General features: G+C 40.8%; 1 protein-coding gene across 1 annotated transcript; it reads right to left on the bottom strand.

Moving 5' to 3' along the window:
- Positions 1-9,413: 9,413 nt before the first annotated feature.
- LOC131218207 (uncharacterized) lies at positions 9,414-10,706 on the bottom strand. Its single transcript, XM_058212888.1, has 2 exons — positions 10,169-10,706; positions 9,414-10,127 (listed from the first exon to the last, which is right to left on the bottom strand). The coding sequence occupies exons 1-2, from the start codon at positions 10,607-10,609 to the stop codon at positions 9,414-9,416; spliced, it is 1,155 nt and encodes a 384-aa protein (XP_058068871.1). The 5' UTR covers positions 10,610-10,706.
- Positions 10,707-17,294: the final 6,588 nt, after the last annotated feature.

Below are 17,294 nucleotides of genomic sequence, written 5' to 3'. Positions count from 1 at the left end.
GTGCTCCACCTGAGATTTGAATCTGCCTCATGGAAAATGGGGTAGAGAAGTGAAGATACGGTGTGGTTTTCATGCACACTTCAGGTGGGCCCCAGTGATCAGTGGGCCCACATAAAACAATACCAGAAAAGAGATTGAAGAGATTGGGGTTGGTATATATATATAAAATCTACTCAGCCTACTCATTTCAAGCATGTGTCCAAAAGGGGTAGACACCATGCTATGCCAAGCTTGACTCAGTTTGGCCAGCAGCTTACCTCAGCTCAAATTCGGCTCCTGACTGGCCAGCTTGGCTCGGTGCAGTCAACAACTCGGGCTAGTTTGAGTTGAATTTTTAGGAGGTTTGAGTCTAAAACTCTATCGGTTTGAGCTCATTTTTTAAAAGATTGTAATTTCATTTTTTTTTTAATCATCAATCTATTTATTACAAATTTATTAGAATTTTTTTTTTTTTTTAATCCTTAGTGGATTCAAGGAAGCTATGTGAAGAGTCAAGAAAGCAGCTTCGTGGATTTAAAGTAGTTATTCCCCAAGGAAGACATTGATTGACCTCATCACGTCTGACTCCAGGTAAGGGCCACACCATCTACACCATTGATTGTTCTCGGGTCGCACCTAATCCACCTTCCAATCGGATTGGCTGCCCAGAGGCTTTCAAGGCAAGGGCCTTTTGAGGCCCACGGTGATGTATCTGCTTTATCCAAGCCATCTATCCATTTCTTTAGATCATTTTAGGGATACGAGCCAGAAAATGAGGCAGATCCAAGGATCGAGCTGACCACACAGTGGAGATTGAACACCCACCATTAAAAAACTTATTGGCAGCTGCGAAAGTTTTGATTTAGCGGATATGTTTGTTTCCCATTGCCCAACTATATGTGGCCTTATGAACGGGTTGGATGGCAAAGAAATATCACGGTCGGCCCTAGAAAGGTCTCAACCGTGGGCATTCAATCTCCACTGTTTGATCCACTTGAGCTTCGGATATAGCTCATTTTTAGGCTCGTACACAAAACGAGAACCGGCAAAATGGATGGACCACGCGGATAAAAGACGTATGACGCAATCCGCTTCCAAAGTTTTCACCCGTGACTGAGTAGATACTCTCAGTTCTATATATATATATATATATATATATATATATATATATATAGAAAAGGTGCTATGCACTCGGCCTCACGAGTCCTTCTCATGAGGTCGAGCTGTATGGGCCCCATCGTAATGCCTTTCCCCATAAGTCAGTTGCACCATTTTATCGTGGGCCTAGGTGTCAAAAATCAAGTCAATCCTGACTTTTGCATGCCACACGACATACAGAAGTGGGGAGGGGCCGTGCACCATTAAAACATTCATAATCATTTTTTGGGCCCACCGAGATGTGGTTTGTAAATCCAACCCATCCATTTGTGTGTCCCACTTGGATGAGCCCCACCAAGTGCTTTTATAGGTTTTAACGGTGTCTTCACATGATTTTAGATGGTATGGCCCACCCGAGTTTCGTATACGGCTGATTTTTGGGATATCCCATAATTTAAAGGGGACGCATCAAATTCACGGTATTGATGGTCGAGGGAAGGAGAGGGAGAGCGAGAGGAGAGGGAGAGGAGAGAGAGAGTCGGCGATGTGTGAGAGAGGGTATTAGGGCTTGTTTTTGTGTGTGTGTGTGTGTGTGTGTGTGTGTGTGTGTGTGTGTGTGTGTGTGTGTAGGAAAAGGTACTATACGCTCGACCGTATATTACCTTTCATACGGTCGAGAGCTGGCACTATGCTAGCAATCGGATGACGAAAGTTTCAAAGGAACGGTGAGATTTTATAGGGAGAAAGGTGAGATTTTATAGGTGAGTGGAGAAACAAAACCAGTGAAGCTGGCTCTCTCTCTCGTATATATTTTCTATCCATGCCGTCCATCCATTTTGAAATATAATTTAAGAGATTTACATCAAAAATAAGTTATATATGAATCTTAGATGGACCACACCGTGGGAAAACAGTTGTTATTGAATTTCTACCGTTACAAACTCCTAGGGCGCACTGTAATGGCTATGTAGGGAAAAATAAGTTGTTATTGAATTTTTACCATCCAACCTATTCATAAGGTCATGTAGACGTGGATGAAGTGAAAACACAAATATCAGCTTGATCCCAAACTTCTCTAGCTCGTAAGAAGTTTTTAATGGTGGACGTTCAATCCCCATCTTGTGGTCCACTTAAGCCTTGGACTTGCCTCATTTTTTGTTCATATGTTAAAATGATTTGAGAAAATCGTTGAACGGCATGGATATAAAACAATTACATCACGTTGGGCCCCACATAGCCTTGCCTAGACAAATTACCATGCGGGAGGTGGTAGGACGCAATCCGTGTTCTAATGGAAGCGGATTGGGATTGGCTAGTGTACCTCACACCAGCCATATAGCTGCCGTAGGTACGTGTCGTGCGAGACGAGCACTGACGCTCCTCCAGCTCCGAGTTGTACGAACGGTTTAAAGGAGATCAAAGTTACATGGCGCACACTGATGTATTTATTATATCTACACGGTTCATCTATTTTTAGAGATCATTTTAGAGCATTATTCAAAAAATGAATCATATTCAAAGATCATCTGGACCACACCACAAATAGCAACGGAGATAATGATTTTCACTGTTGAAAAATTTGTAGGGCTTACCATAACGTTTATTTTCTATCCAATCTGTTCATAAGGTTGAAATGACCTGAATGAAGAGGATTTTTTTTTTCTTGCTAATCCAAAACTTTCGTGACCCCAAAAAGGGTTTTAATGGTAGACGTTCAATCTCACACTGCTTTTTGCAGTGTGGTCCAATGGATAGTTATATCTATCTTATTTTTCGTCGAAAGCCTTAAAACGAGCTCACCAAATGGATGGACGGTTTGGATATATATAACACATACCTCATGATTAGACCAAAAAAACTTGCTAATGTCAATGCAGGGTGAGGTACACCAGCTAATCCGCTTCCCCTTGAATCTGAAAGTATATGTGCGCACAGTTGAGTGAGTAGTAAGTTGGCCACTGAAGCTACGTCACCAAGTTTCGTGAGCCCCACTATGATGTATGTGTTGTATCCACACCGTCCATCCATTTTGAAATATCATTTTAGGGCATGAGTCAAAGAATGAGGCAGATAAAAATCTGTAGTGGACCCACCACAGAAAACAGTGGGGAGAGTGATTCCCACCATTGAAACTATCCCAAGGCCCACCATAATGTTTATTTGAAATCCAACCTGTTCAAAAGTTAAAAAAGACATGAAATAAGAGAAAACACAAATATCAGCTTGATCTAAAACTTTCGTGGCCTTTAGAAGTTTTCAATGGTAGGCCTCACTATCCCCACTATTTTCTATGTTAGGTCCACTGGAGCTTTGGATTTAACTCATTCTTTGCATATTGCCCTAAAATGATCTCGCCAGATGGATGGAAGGTGTGGATATAAAACATACATCATGGTGGGGCCCACGGAACTTGGTGACGTCACTTCAATAATGTTTCTAGCTATTTTAGTATCTAATCCACGCCGTGTTTCTTCGGTTTCCTATAAAATCTGTCGTTGTTTAAAACTTTTACCATTACCCCAAAAATCACAGTATTCCAAAACACAGGTGGCCCATACTCTGTGTGTGCGCGCGCGCGCGTGTATATATGGGAAAAGGTACTATGCGCTCGACCTCATTGGAACTTCCGATGAGGTTGAGCTGCGTGGGCCCCACCATGATGTGCGTCAAACATCAACACCGTTCATTTGATGGGTCCCCTTTAAATTATGGGATATGCCAAAATCAGCTAGATATGAAACTCAGGTGGGCCATAACATCTAAAATCATGCGAAGACATGCCTAAAATATATAAAAACACTTGGTGAGGCCCAACTGAAGTTTGAGTGCGGCTGAAACTTGGTCTGACCTCTCATTCAAGCGGGACACACATAATAGATGGGCTTGATTTGTGAACCACATCTTGGTGGGCCCAAAAATGATTATGAATGTTTTAATGGAGAGTAACCCTCTCTAGTCATTGGAGTGAGGTGTAACTCCTCATGCAACATTAATCCAACATGCACAACGGTCATAAAATGGTCGTAAATGGTCATAAAACGTTTAGCCACTGAGTCTAAATGGCCAGCATGCAGCACCAATAATCTCACATGCACAACGGTCAGATAATGCCAATAATGGCTAGTTTCTCACCAACAACCAAATAACGTTCATATCGAGTTATGACCCTGAACCATAACGGGCAGCCACCCTAGGCTATATAAACACTACCTGAGTGTCGTTGTAGGTTTCTCTGGAGGTTTCTATATTATCTGTTGGGACATTATATAGGATGGCATCCATGCAACGGCTTGCGATTTCTTCACGGGGGGCTAGGTTCCTAGAGCTTTTTGGTGCTCCTTGATTTTCTCATTCCTAAGAAGTCTAATGCCACCACTTTTGCTGATTATAGGCTCATTAGCCTGTGCAATTGCATTCAGAAAATCCTATCCAAAATTCTAGCTTCCAGGCTTTCCCACATTCTGTCGGCTATCATTTCAGAGGAACAAAGTGCGTTTGTTAAGAATAGGTCCCTTGCCGAGAGTATCTCCATCGCATCGGAGATGGCTTCAGACATAAATCGTAAATCCCGTGGTGGGAACTTCATTATGAAACTAGACATGGAGAAAGCATATGACAGGATGGAATGGAATTCTATTGTGAAGGTCCCGGCCCGCTTCGGCTTCAGTCTAGCTTGAATTAGCTTAGCTCGTCAACGTTGGAAGGGTGCTGGTTCTCCGTCATCATCAATGGAAAAGCATTTGGTTTCTTCCAGTCTTCCAGAGGTCTTCATCAAAGCGACCCGCTCTCCTTGGCCATCTTCATAATCGCAACGGAGGTTCTTAGTCGGAGTCTTGACCATCTCTTCCAGGCAAGATCTTGCCTACCGTACATGACCCCTCGGAATAGCCCGATGATCTCCCACCTCCTTTTTGCTGATGACATAATTGTTTTTCTCAATGGCAGGGTCTCCTCTATTCGCACGTTTCTCTCTTTCATTCTTTCCTACGAGTAGGGATCTGGGCAGAAAGTCAATCCATCTAAGAGTTGTTTCATTCTCCCGAAGAGAGCCACACTAGGCAAGGCTAGGCAAATCTCCTCCTTAACCGGCTTTCATCAAGCTTCCTTCCCCCCTGACTTATCTTGGGGCCCCTATCCTCAAAGGGCGAGAAGTTAGCTCTTTTGAATTTGTTATTTATTTCTCGGTAGTCGCATGATTCTCACTAAGTTAGCTCTTTTGAATCTCCCATTATACTTCTTGTCCCTCTTCAGGTGTGTTAATTCCATGTTGAATAAGTTAGAGAGGCTGAAAAGAGGCTTCCTGTGGCTAGGGTTGGAAGATAGAAATTTCACTTTTTGAGGTGGAGTGAAGTTTGCAAGCCTACTGAGGAAGGAGGTGCAGGTGTAAGAAAGTTGAAAGAAGTTATGATGGCCATGTGGCTTAAGATGGCTTGGACGGTGAAATTCGGGAAGGAAGATAATTTATGGGGAGCGCTCATGAGACCCAAGTATGGGATTATCCGAGCTTCAAGCATCTCCTTTACGGAAGGAGATCGAAGCTCGCCGCCCAAGATTGCTAGCGTCGTTCGGTGGCGGTGGGAACAGCGATCTCAACCTATGGTCGATTAAGCTGAGTCGGGCGGGGGCCCCTACGGCTCCTCGCAACCGATCCTATTCCGTCGTCCTTGCAGCAGCCTAAAGGTAAGTGATTTTCTTGGTAATTCGGCCCTCTCCCTCCTTCCTCGGTGTTTTCGTTCTGCCGCAAGAGATCATTAACTATATTTTCCAAGTAGGTTTTGCCACCTTGAGTTTAGATTAGAAAGGTTACGCCGTATGATCCATCCGGTTCTTTCACAACTAAATTGGCCTCGGAAGTTTTGTAGAAATCCGTCCCTGGCCCTGGCTAGGTGGTGGTTCTCATGGATCCGGCATAGCTTAATTCCGCCCAAAATGTCCCTGCTCTTGTGGAGGTCTGCAGGTAGCCACTTCGATTGATGAAAGAGTGCAATCTAAAGGGATTCGATTGCTTCCATGTGCTCTTCTGCGTCGCCAACAAAGAAACTAGGCAAAGAATAAGAATCGATTCAAGACCTCTTCCTAGACGGCAGATCTAGAGAGATTTGGGTCCATTTTTCGGTAGCTGTGGCAATGCTTTTCTCCCATTTCAAATGGTTGAGTCTAGATTGAGGCGGTGGCACAGCGGTAGCCGGGTTACGCCGCCTCCCGAAACCAGGAAAATTATCCCCATTCTCATCCTCAGGAGTTATGGCGAGCTAGGAACGAGGCCAGGCATGACATTCACCCGATGGACGTTCAAAGGTCCATTACTCGGATCAAATGGTGGGCCTCCCAGACAATCCAAAACTTCCCGCCATATACTTATGGATTGGGTTTGGAACTACAATCCAGACCCGATCGTCAAATGGGTCAAGTCTGGAAAGGTTGGGTAAAGCTAAATGTTGATGGGTCGGCAGGGGAATCTAGGCTTTTAGGAGGGTGGAGTCTGCAGAAGGGATGATGGGAGCCTCATTTTCACCTTCTACTCTGCCTAAGGGGTGGGGTCTAATAATAGAGCGAGAACTCCGGGCGATCTATGACGGTTTGATCCTTTGCCTAGGAAGAGGGCTCACCAAAGATCGAAGTTAAAATAGATTCCAAGTTTGTAGCAAACCTCCTCTCTAGCAAGTTTAGTATTTATTGGCAATGGAGACCTTGGTTCTAGAGAATCAAGAGCTTGGAGCAGAAGATTTCTTTTGGGGTTTCGCTTATTCACAGGAAGGGAATGGGTCGGCCGATGGCATGGCCAAGGAGGGCGAAAGGGCGATTGGGCGGGTTTTGATCGTGGACTTTCTTCCTCCCAAGTTCGAGGTCTCATGTTCCTAGATAAGGTAGGTTTGGGCACGGTTAGAGAGGGGAATTCGACATGTATAGGTTTTTAGTTTCTTAGTCTCTTTCTTTTGGCGGTTGTGATTAGCTTCTTTATGATAGGTGCCCCTACTTTGGCTTTAGGGGTGCGAATGGTTCTTTTCCTGTAAGGCCAATTATCAATAGAATTCCTATTTTTGGGAAAAAAAAGAGTGTGTGGGCCCCACCATGATGTGTGTGATGTATGTCGAATATCAACACCGTGCATTTAATGGGTCCCCTTTAAATTATGAGATATCCCAAAAATTAACCATATACGGAACTCGGGTTGGCCATACCATCTAAAATCATGTGAAGACATGCTTGAAACATATTAAAAGCACTTGGTGGGGCCCACTTGAAATTTGGATGCATCTAAAACTTGGTCGACCCCTCATCCATGTGGGACACATGCACATAATGGATGGGTGGATTTGTAAACCACATCTCGGTGGGCCTAACAAATGATTATGAATATGTTTTAATGGAAGGGTAACCCCTCTCAACTTTTGTATGTGGTGTGGCCCACACAAGTCACGGATTGACTTAAATTTTAAGCCCGAGGCCCACCATGGAATGGTGCATCTGACTGACGGTGTTGATGACATGCATCATGGTGGGGCCCACACAACTAGACACCGCAGAGAACCTTATATATATATATATATATATATAGGAATTTCCTATGAGGTCGAGCTTTGTGGGCCCCACTATGATGTGTATCAAACATCAACACCATGCATTTGATGTGTCTCCTTTAAATTATTGGATATCCCAAAAATCATCCATACACAGAACTCAAGTGGGCCATACCATCTAAAATCATATGAAGACATGCCTAAAATATATAAAATCATTTGGTGGGGCCCATCTAAAATTTAGATGCATCTGAAACTTGGTCTGACCTCTCATCCAAGTGGGACACACATAATGGATGGGTTGGATTTGTGAACCACATCTCGGTGGGCCCAACAAATGATTATAAATGTTTTAATGGGAGGGTAACCCCTCTCAACTTTTGTATGTGGTGTGGCCCACAAAAGTCATTAATTGACTTGATTTTTAAGCCTGAGACCTACCATGGAATGGTGCATCTGACTAATGGGGTAGAGGGTCGACACGCATCACGGTGGGGCCCACACGGCTCGACCTTATGGGAAGTTCCCATGAGCTCGACCACATAACCTTTTCCCACACACACACACACACACACACATAGTGTAGGCCCCACTGTAATGTGTGTCAAACATCAACACCGTCCACTGGATGGATCCCCTTTAGGTTATGGGAAATCCCAAAAATCAGCCATATACGGAACTCAGATGGGCCATACCATCTAAAACCATGTGAAGACATGCCTAAAACATATAAAAACACTTTGTGGCGCCTACGTGAGCTTTGGATGCGGCTGAAACCTGGTCTGGCCCCTCATCCAAGTGGGACACACACAATGGATGGGCTGGATTTGTGAAACACATCTCGATGGGCCCAATAAATGATTACGAATGTTATAATGGGAGGGTAACCCCCTCTCAACTGCTGTATATGATGTGGCCCACCCAAGTCGTGGATTGACTTGATTTTTAAGCCCGTGCCCACTATGAAATGGTGCTATTGACTGACTGATGGGGTAGATTTACAACAAACATCACGGTGGGGCCCACACAGCTTTTTAAAAATAAAAATAAATAAATAAATAAAACCATTTCTGTCCTAAGCTCCTGTACATTCGGGCACCCCAGGATTTAAAATAGGGGCCTATCATGAAAGAAACAAAAACTACACAAGGAAACAAAACCTTCACAAAGACTTAACAAACAACGGTGGGGCCCACACAGCTTGATCTCATGGGAACTTACCATGAGATCGACCTGATAGTACCATTTCACATATATATACTCAGTAGGAATGCTCACCTGAGCACCCGTGCGCACCCTGTGCACTTTTGTACACGTGTCATGGGTATAGAATTTTAACGGTCCACGTGATGTGCGACACCCTTTGAAACCTCACAAGCCCGAATTTTAGTTGGAACAGGCTGAAAATTGAGCTTATATAGTTTCACATGGACCGTTCAGATTATGTGCTTATGACACGTGTGCAAGGGAGCATTTCTCCTTGAGAGAATATAATATCAATGGTCAATTTATACCAATATCTATCGTATCTTGTATCATAGGTCACAAGTATTAATACAATACATGATAATTTGAACCATGAGCCACATAGCAATCATTACCCTTTTCCATAATCAAAAGTTTTGGAAATCCTAACTAAATAAGTAGAATATCCAGATGGTCACAGGTGAAACAGATCCTTAACTTGGAGGGAAGACGGTAAAGTCCATCTGAATGAATGTGAAGAAGAGAAGGAGAAATGCAGAAACGAAGGAGATGGCGGTCCATGGGCTCTTGAAATAGGTGTCCAACCATTTGGCTATGGATACCTTCACTCTATGACGATTGTGGAAGCAAATGCATGTGTATCTTGACACGACCGTACACGTTGTGTTTGTTCACCATCTCGATCGGCCACTTGTTGAATAGACATGCCACCTTGTCGAGAGCGTGGTGGAGTATGCCCTTAGATTGAAGCTCCTTCACATCTACACCATGATTGATGAGAGAATCCAGAGAGCAAATGTTGGATGTAACACCATAGCCTGAATGAATATCGGAGCACATCTTGAAGGAAGTCAAGTTCAGCAGCTGAGATATGGTGACATCGTTGATGACGATTGATGGAAGCAACAGCCATGGGAAGAAGAAGTATTCCTTAAAACGGATTTCTGTCAAATATCCACTGTCGCTCTTCTCGAACATAATCCCAACTTCCTTGAGTTCCATAACGGAGCCGAAGTTATGTAGTCTGTACCTGTATTTTTTGTTCGGATTTGAGGGATGAGAGCCCAGCAACATGGTCTGGAAAGCGTCGAGGAGGTGAAGCGGGTCATCATCTCTTCTTCCAGTAAACCACCAGTGAGGGATAAAGAACGATAATCCCATGGGAAGTAGGACTTCCCATTCGATGAATTTCACAATCTTTCCTTTTAATTTCTTATTAGAATCGAATCTCAAGCTCATCAAAGCATCAAGGACTAACAATGGAAGATGGTTTTCGAGCAAGAACATGTCTCGAACAATGAGAGGAATGAGGTCATTGCTTATCTCTGACATGATTATTCCTCCCTTATGAATCATCATTTGATGAAATGTAAAACGAAGCAACCATCCAAGAACATCATGCGTGCGAAAACATCGTCGCTCTTATTGGCCACCACTTCGGCATCGTACAACTCTTTCAACTTCCCTGTCAATTCCTTGAACTTTTTGTAGATCCCTCCCATCCCTCCAGTTACGTTTGTGAATCGGTCGAAGAATTGTTTAGCTGCCGTGATCTTGTACTTCTCCATTGGCTTGAGAAGATCCTTACCGTGGTGGTAAGGTCCCAATGACACCACCCGAGGATCGAAGTACTTCTTGTCCTTTTCATACTCGCGAAATTTGGTCGGCGCCTTCTGTATCCGATGTTTGGACCCGGCTTCCCGATCGGGTTGCTGGCCATCTACGTCAAATATGGAAATAAGCCACTCCTTATCAGTTGGATCTCTTACGGCTTCGTGTGTGATCGCCTCAGGTTTTTCGGCCATCCCGGTGGCAGGGGACGATGCAATTCCTCTACTTTCCTCTATTTGTAGTTGATGTCTTGCAGCTTCTGATTGAAATTACTCTATTGAGAGAGTGTCACATGATAATTCAAGAGGGTAGATCCAATACAAACTTCTCTCGGATAAGCTTAATCTGCAAATTGATGTGTGGGGCCCACTGTATAATGTATGATATTCAAAACCGTCCATCATGTGTGGCCCCTCATACTCTCCTTGGGGCGTAAAATCACGCCTAAAAGTTCTAAACTCACGTGTTGTGTCCCACCTGAATTTTTGAATGTAAAATCCGCCTGTGTTTTTGACACCATGAAAAACACTAGTGGGGAAATGAAGGACGGCTTGCGTGTCATTGAAACATCACAATGGCCCCACACGTACCTGTTTAGATTAAGCTTATCAAATAAACGTTTGTAGTGTACGTTGTAAGGATGCAAGAATAAGTGAGAACCTCTGCTTTTTCTGCGCAGTACGCATGGTATCGCCCATAATATTATTTTTTTACTCGAAAATTCCTCAAGTTTTGCCAACAGCCTTCGTGTTTACGGTAACTTGCCTCCAAACCCGGCCCCTTAATTAATGAAGAGAAAATGCTCTTATTTTGAGAAACGAGATTGAACCGGGAGAACCAACCACCGTAAAAATGAAACAAAGAGCGTTACCAATTACACATACGTGTGCACTAAACCTAAGCTATAAGCCACACAAGTGCACTCGAGCCGATAGAATTTCAGACGTTTTCTTTTCTCATATATATATATATATATATATATATATATATATATATATATATATATATATATATATATATCATGCATTGGATTATTTATGGTTTGTATGGTTCCGTGGATACATTTTGGATTTCTGCAGGATATTTGTCATGTATTGTATGGTTTAGTTATCTTTATTTATCATTGATACCTGCTGTTTGTATGAAGCTACTCCAATTTATGCAAATATTAAATTTGATTGGTAGAAGTGTTGAGAATCACACTCACATATGGCATTTCATACCGTGACACTTGTTTCTATCATGAGAATATCGCTCTCAAGCAGTGAAAGCCGAGGCCTTATCAGAGTTGGTGGTAATGCACCTGATTATTATTTGGTTAACACTCTCAAATTTGGAATCCGCGTCTTTGTACTCAAGTGTTGGCTTTTAGGGCGTTACAACTTTCTATTCCCCAAGAAGTCTTTAATGGTGAGCATTCAATCACTACTATTTCGTGTGGTGTGGTCCACTTAAGCTTTAAACTGCTTCATTTTTGGTTCATGAGCTAAAATGAGGTTGGAAAATTAAATGAATGGCATAAATATACAATATGCCCAACACATTGACACACCACCATTGGGGGTGGTATCGGCAACACCACCTGATCCGCGTCCGAAAAGTTACCTTCTAAAAATCCGATTGGTTCAACAATCTTAACTATTGATTCGTGGACATTTGTTTGCTGATCTATTAGACATTTTTTTAACCACCCAATTAGTATCCACCAATCTATCATTGCAAGTTATATAACAAACTCTTTTTTTTTTCTTTTTTTTTTGTGAAGGCCTGGTAACATTCATCCTCACTTCCTTCACTTGCTTCCTTAATTGTTATGGGATTGGCAAACATCATGATGCACTATTTACATTCATGCAAAGATATAGATAGCTAGCAACACATGTGGCAACTCAAGAGAAACTCTCATCCAAACAAGCAGAGCAAGACATATGCACAACTAATGACTAACCCATGGTAAATGACTAGCATACGTGGTGTTATTTGATAGGTCACAAATGTCTTCAAACCCAAATAGTTGTTTCCACATCAACAAACCTGTATTGTGGCTACAAAGATCTCTCCTTACAACCATTATCAAAGTTCTATAAATAAGAAGAAGATCGAAGAGCTTCGAACTCTCACCAACAAAACACATATCTAAATCAAATGATCTACATCACAATCTTGCTAATTAATTTTATCTTTTATCTTACCTTAGCATAGAAATACCCGTTAATGCTGCTACATTGGGCCAGTCTTAGACTAGGAAGTAGTGTAATCTCATCTATCTATGCTATTACGTTAGATCGACTTAGATTAGGAAAAAGTGTAATCTCATCCGTCTACATTCCTACGTTGGACCGATCTAGAATAATAATTGTATAATTTCCTTCTATCTATATGCCAAGTGTTGGATTGCAATGAAGACTTTTATTTTTTGCCTTTAATAGTATAATTCCCTTTATCTACACTCGAGTCGTTGGACTAAGGAAGATTTAGATTTAAAGTCTCTCCATCTATGCCAAAGACGTTGGATCGTCGATAGATATCTTTGGATTGAAAAGCCACTCTTAAAACCTTTTAGGTCATGACAATATTTATATGCCTATGAACATAATGGAGGAGTGCATGCCCACTTCATTTGCTTTGTTTTGTATTTTCATGATGGGGGTGTTGTATTAACTTAAAGATAATAAGTGTATAATTTGGAGTCGCCACTAGCCAAATGATGTTCAAAATTTATGGTTGGCAGAAATTGTATAATTGTTTTAGGGTTGGCAAACTGCAAGATTACCCAACTTGAGTGACTCCTGCAGTTTGGTTTACTACTTTAGATTTTGAGTAAGGTCTTTTGTGACAGAAAAAGAAGAGGTTAGGCACCCTTTTACACCCACATTATGTACAGTCTTTACTTTATGTGATTTTAGGATTTTTAGGAATTTAGCAATGTTACATCTAGCCTTCACCAGATTTGAGATCATAGGTAGGCAAAAATAAAATAAAAGACACATAGCCTTACTTCACAAGGTTTAAGCCCCGAGTAGCAACAAAGGAAATAAGCAACACTTATCCCTATTGCAAATGGTTTAAGACTTTGGGCAAGAAAACAAAAAAAAAGAGAAGAAGAAGAAGAAGAAGAAGAGAGAATGTAGGCGAGAAAATAGGATTAAAATTTTAAAAAGAAAAAAAGAAAAAAAAAAAAAGAAGGTAAATGAGCGCTGTTGACATTCTTGGGATGTGTGGAGTAGGATGCGAAGAAATAAGGGAAACCAAAGACCTTTTTTCCGTAAAAATTATTTTTTTTTTTTTCCCTAATTAACCTTTATTCCAGATCCGATGAAGGATATGATCACTAGATTCGATACCCCACGGAAAATCAACGGTGGGCACCTCTTCTCATGCAACGACCCTGATTTTCCTGATGCACTTGAAACCTTGACTAAAACAAATTAATACTTTAAAATTTTCTTTATTAATAAAACTAAGAACCTACCCCAGTAAGTAAAGTCACTTTTAGTGGAGGGTTAAGTCAGTAAATCAATTCCCCACACCATTAAACCAACAGGAACAACCATAGGAGGGAGAGAAACCCTATGAACGAGAAGCTCATGCCAGTAAGTTTTCATCAATATCTCTTTTAATTTTCTATTTTCCTTGTTCAGAAACCCTATGTCTAACCAACGAACAAGGTGGATGGACACTATGCCTGTTGTTTTGATCTATGGAGAAGTTTTGAATATAAGTATTAAATTTTAAGCGAGATTCTGTATTTTGATAGATCGGCGGTGTGAATTTCAGTAATCTCGGTTTAGGAAAACTCGAACCTATGGATCTTAAGGCCAAATCGTGTAGAGCCTCAAATCCTAGATTGATTCGACGAATGGATTCCTCGTAGCAATTGATGAAATAAATAATGTTTCAAAATCACTTCGACTTCGGAAACCAGATATTATGGATCCAAATAACCCGTTATTTTCCTAGTTTCCATTGATAGGAAATCAGTAGCTAATATTGGATCAAACCCTTGGATTGATCGGGTTTATAAAAGCATGAGAAATAGAGTAGAAACCCTAAAATTTTTAAAAAGCGAATCATGTAACAGATAGAACATGTCCGACATTGAATGATCGATCGAAGGGTTCGATCAATCAAAGTGGTGATTTTTATCTAGTGATGAAAAACATAAATTCGTAACATGTTTTGATTGATTAAAGTTCAGGTTTAATTGATCGAGGATCTCCTTGGGTGGTCTCGACCGATCGAGGACACCGATCGAGAATGACCAAAATCGCCTAGCGTGCAAATTGAATTAAATCTAACCAAGCTCAATCGATCAACAAGCAGGCTTTGATTGATTGAAGGTGACCAAAAGTATCTAGAGACATAAATTACTAAATCTGAAATTCATCGATTAGTGGTCGATCTATCAAGGACATCGATCGACCCCTGTTTCGACTTTCAAATAGAATTTATGAAATGATGAGACCATTAAGGAATCATGGTGGGTCATCTTCGTTTGCCCCACTTGTTGGAATAATAAAATTGAATTATGGTATGCTAAATTATTTTAATATGAATTTGAAGCATAGTTTCTAAAGCATTCGATTATTCGAAGGATTTGACCTTACCGTAAATAGGTGAGTGGATTCCAACGTGTTTCATACCTGCACAGTTAAGATAGATGTTGTGATTGCTATAATGATAATTATTGATAAGATTGTCGTAACTGATGGAATGATCGTATTGATGTGCTAACATGATCTTTGTTATATATGTATTGAAGTGTCTTTGATAAATGTGATTATGCAAACATATCAAATATCCATATTATGAATATGTGGTTTTCCTCTTAGAGATAGAGATGCATTTGTTGGCTTTATATTTCGATTGATAGACATTGAGCATATATTACATATGCATCTATAGTTGAATGCATGCACACATTGTCCTTGAGTTTTCGGGGGATCTCCTTAAATGGTTACACCTGGTGGACTCGTTACCAGATGTCCACGATAGTGGAAGCCTATTTGTGGAGTAGATGTATGACTACCTATGCCTACTTAGGTAGATGTCTGACCGGTACAGATTGTCCATGCATACCTGCGATGGATGTTTGAAGGGTACATTTTTTGGGCTTCGAAATCACCTTGCATGTATAAAACATATATAATTATATTGAATTAATACTTAATTGCAAGGAAAGCTAATGTAATCGAGATGATAAATATGTAATATTTAGGAATTATCACTACGTATGAACCATGTTGAGTTTACTCATTAGCCTGGCCAGTTAACGTTATGAATTAATAAACATACAAAGACGGATGATGCCAGACAATCTAATTAGGTACTAAAAAATGAAGCCGGATTGGTGGATGAAACTCAAGACCAATAACCATATTTGACGGAAGATGAGCTTATTGCATTAGACAGTTGAATTGATTTTGAGATTTATTTTAGGAGTTTTAGTTTTCATTTATTCTAACTACTACTGGTTTGATTAAATTTGAAAATATTTATAATTATAACTTTGTTAGATGATGATTGATTATTTTAGTTGAATGAAGTCCCAAATGGGTGGAATTACATTGGTTTTGACAATTTATTTTGTGAATGAAAATGTTATGGATGGAGGATTATTAAATGAAGTGGAAACAGTACTTGGGTGTATGAGTGTTAACGTGATGAGAATATTAAATACATATAATTTTGCCTCTTAATAACTTTATCATGGGTGGATTTTGTACACTTAGTGCACGAGTCATGGACCATAACTTGGGTATGAGGGTGCACACTTTGTATTTGAAGTACGGGGTGTGACATCTCGGCCCTTCAGTCGAAGCAGTTGAGAAAGAAGAACAGTGGTGAGGGTTCCTCTATGGATGCCTTGGTAGATAGGGGAATGAATTTTGTGGGGGAGACGAGAAACTCACGATCACGGTCTAAGTCTAAGTGCAAGGAAAAAATGAAGTGTTAGAACTATAAAAGATAGGGGCATAAGAAGAAGGATTGTCAGAATCCTAAAATCTAGAAAGTAAAGAAATTAGATGATTCATTGAGGGAGGCAAATTCAATAAAATTTGATGTAGGTATGAGTGGCTGTGATGTGTTGACAGTGTACTAGGTTAGCCAATTATATGATGAATATAGGAATGAGTGGATTTTGAACATGAAGGCATCATATCACATGTGTCCTCATTGGAGTTGGTTCACTAGTTATAACGAGTACGATGGTGGCCATGTGTTTATGGGCAATGATATTGCTTGTAATATTGTTGGTGTCGGATTAGTGCGTATTAAGATATTTAATAGGACGGAGCATATCTTGATGGATATGAGCCAAAAGTCATCTATTCTCATTTTGGTTGAGATATTTATACTTTTCATGATACATCTACCCTAAGTAACATAATTTGGACAATTTAACTTAATTACTTGCATTCCTGGACGTGGGACCACTATGATTTATGCATTTTAGATGCATGTTGTCCTTCCATTTTGACTCATTTAAGGGCATGAGCTCTGTAGACACCCCACACGGAATGAGAATCACTACTACAGAGCTTCAATAGGACTTCTATATATAAAACCATCTTTAGTCGACTAGAAAATGCCTAAAACTTGAATGGGCCAAACAGAAGGGTCCCTTACATGCCTAAGAATAACCATTGGACCCAATCGGTAGGTTCGTAACCCGACACATCAGATCTTGACCGATCATCTAGACTCTTCAAAACCTTTAGCATGCCTTATTCTCGATAAAATTGTCTTTGATTGATCTATGAACCATCGAAAATCCAAGCGAGTCAAATCATAAGGGTCCCCGAGGCCCCAATTACACAATGGATTCAATTGGTAGATTTAAAACATATCAAATCATTGATGATTATCCGAACCATT

Source organism: Magnolia sinica, chromosome 11 (genome assembly GCF_029962835.1).
Source record: "Magnolia sinica isolate HGM2019 chromosome 11, MsV1, whole genome shotgun sequence".
In the NCBI taxonomy this organism is placed as follows: Eukaryota; Viridiplantae; Streptophyta; class Magnoliopsida; order Magnoliales; family Magnoliaceae; genus Magnolia; species Magnolia sinica.
The sequence above is the reverse complement of the archived record's forward strand: the minus strand, read 5'-3'. Positions and strand labels throughout refer to the sequence as shown.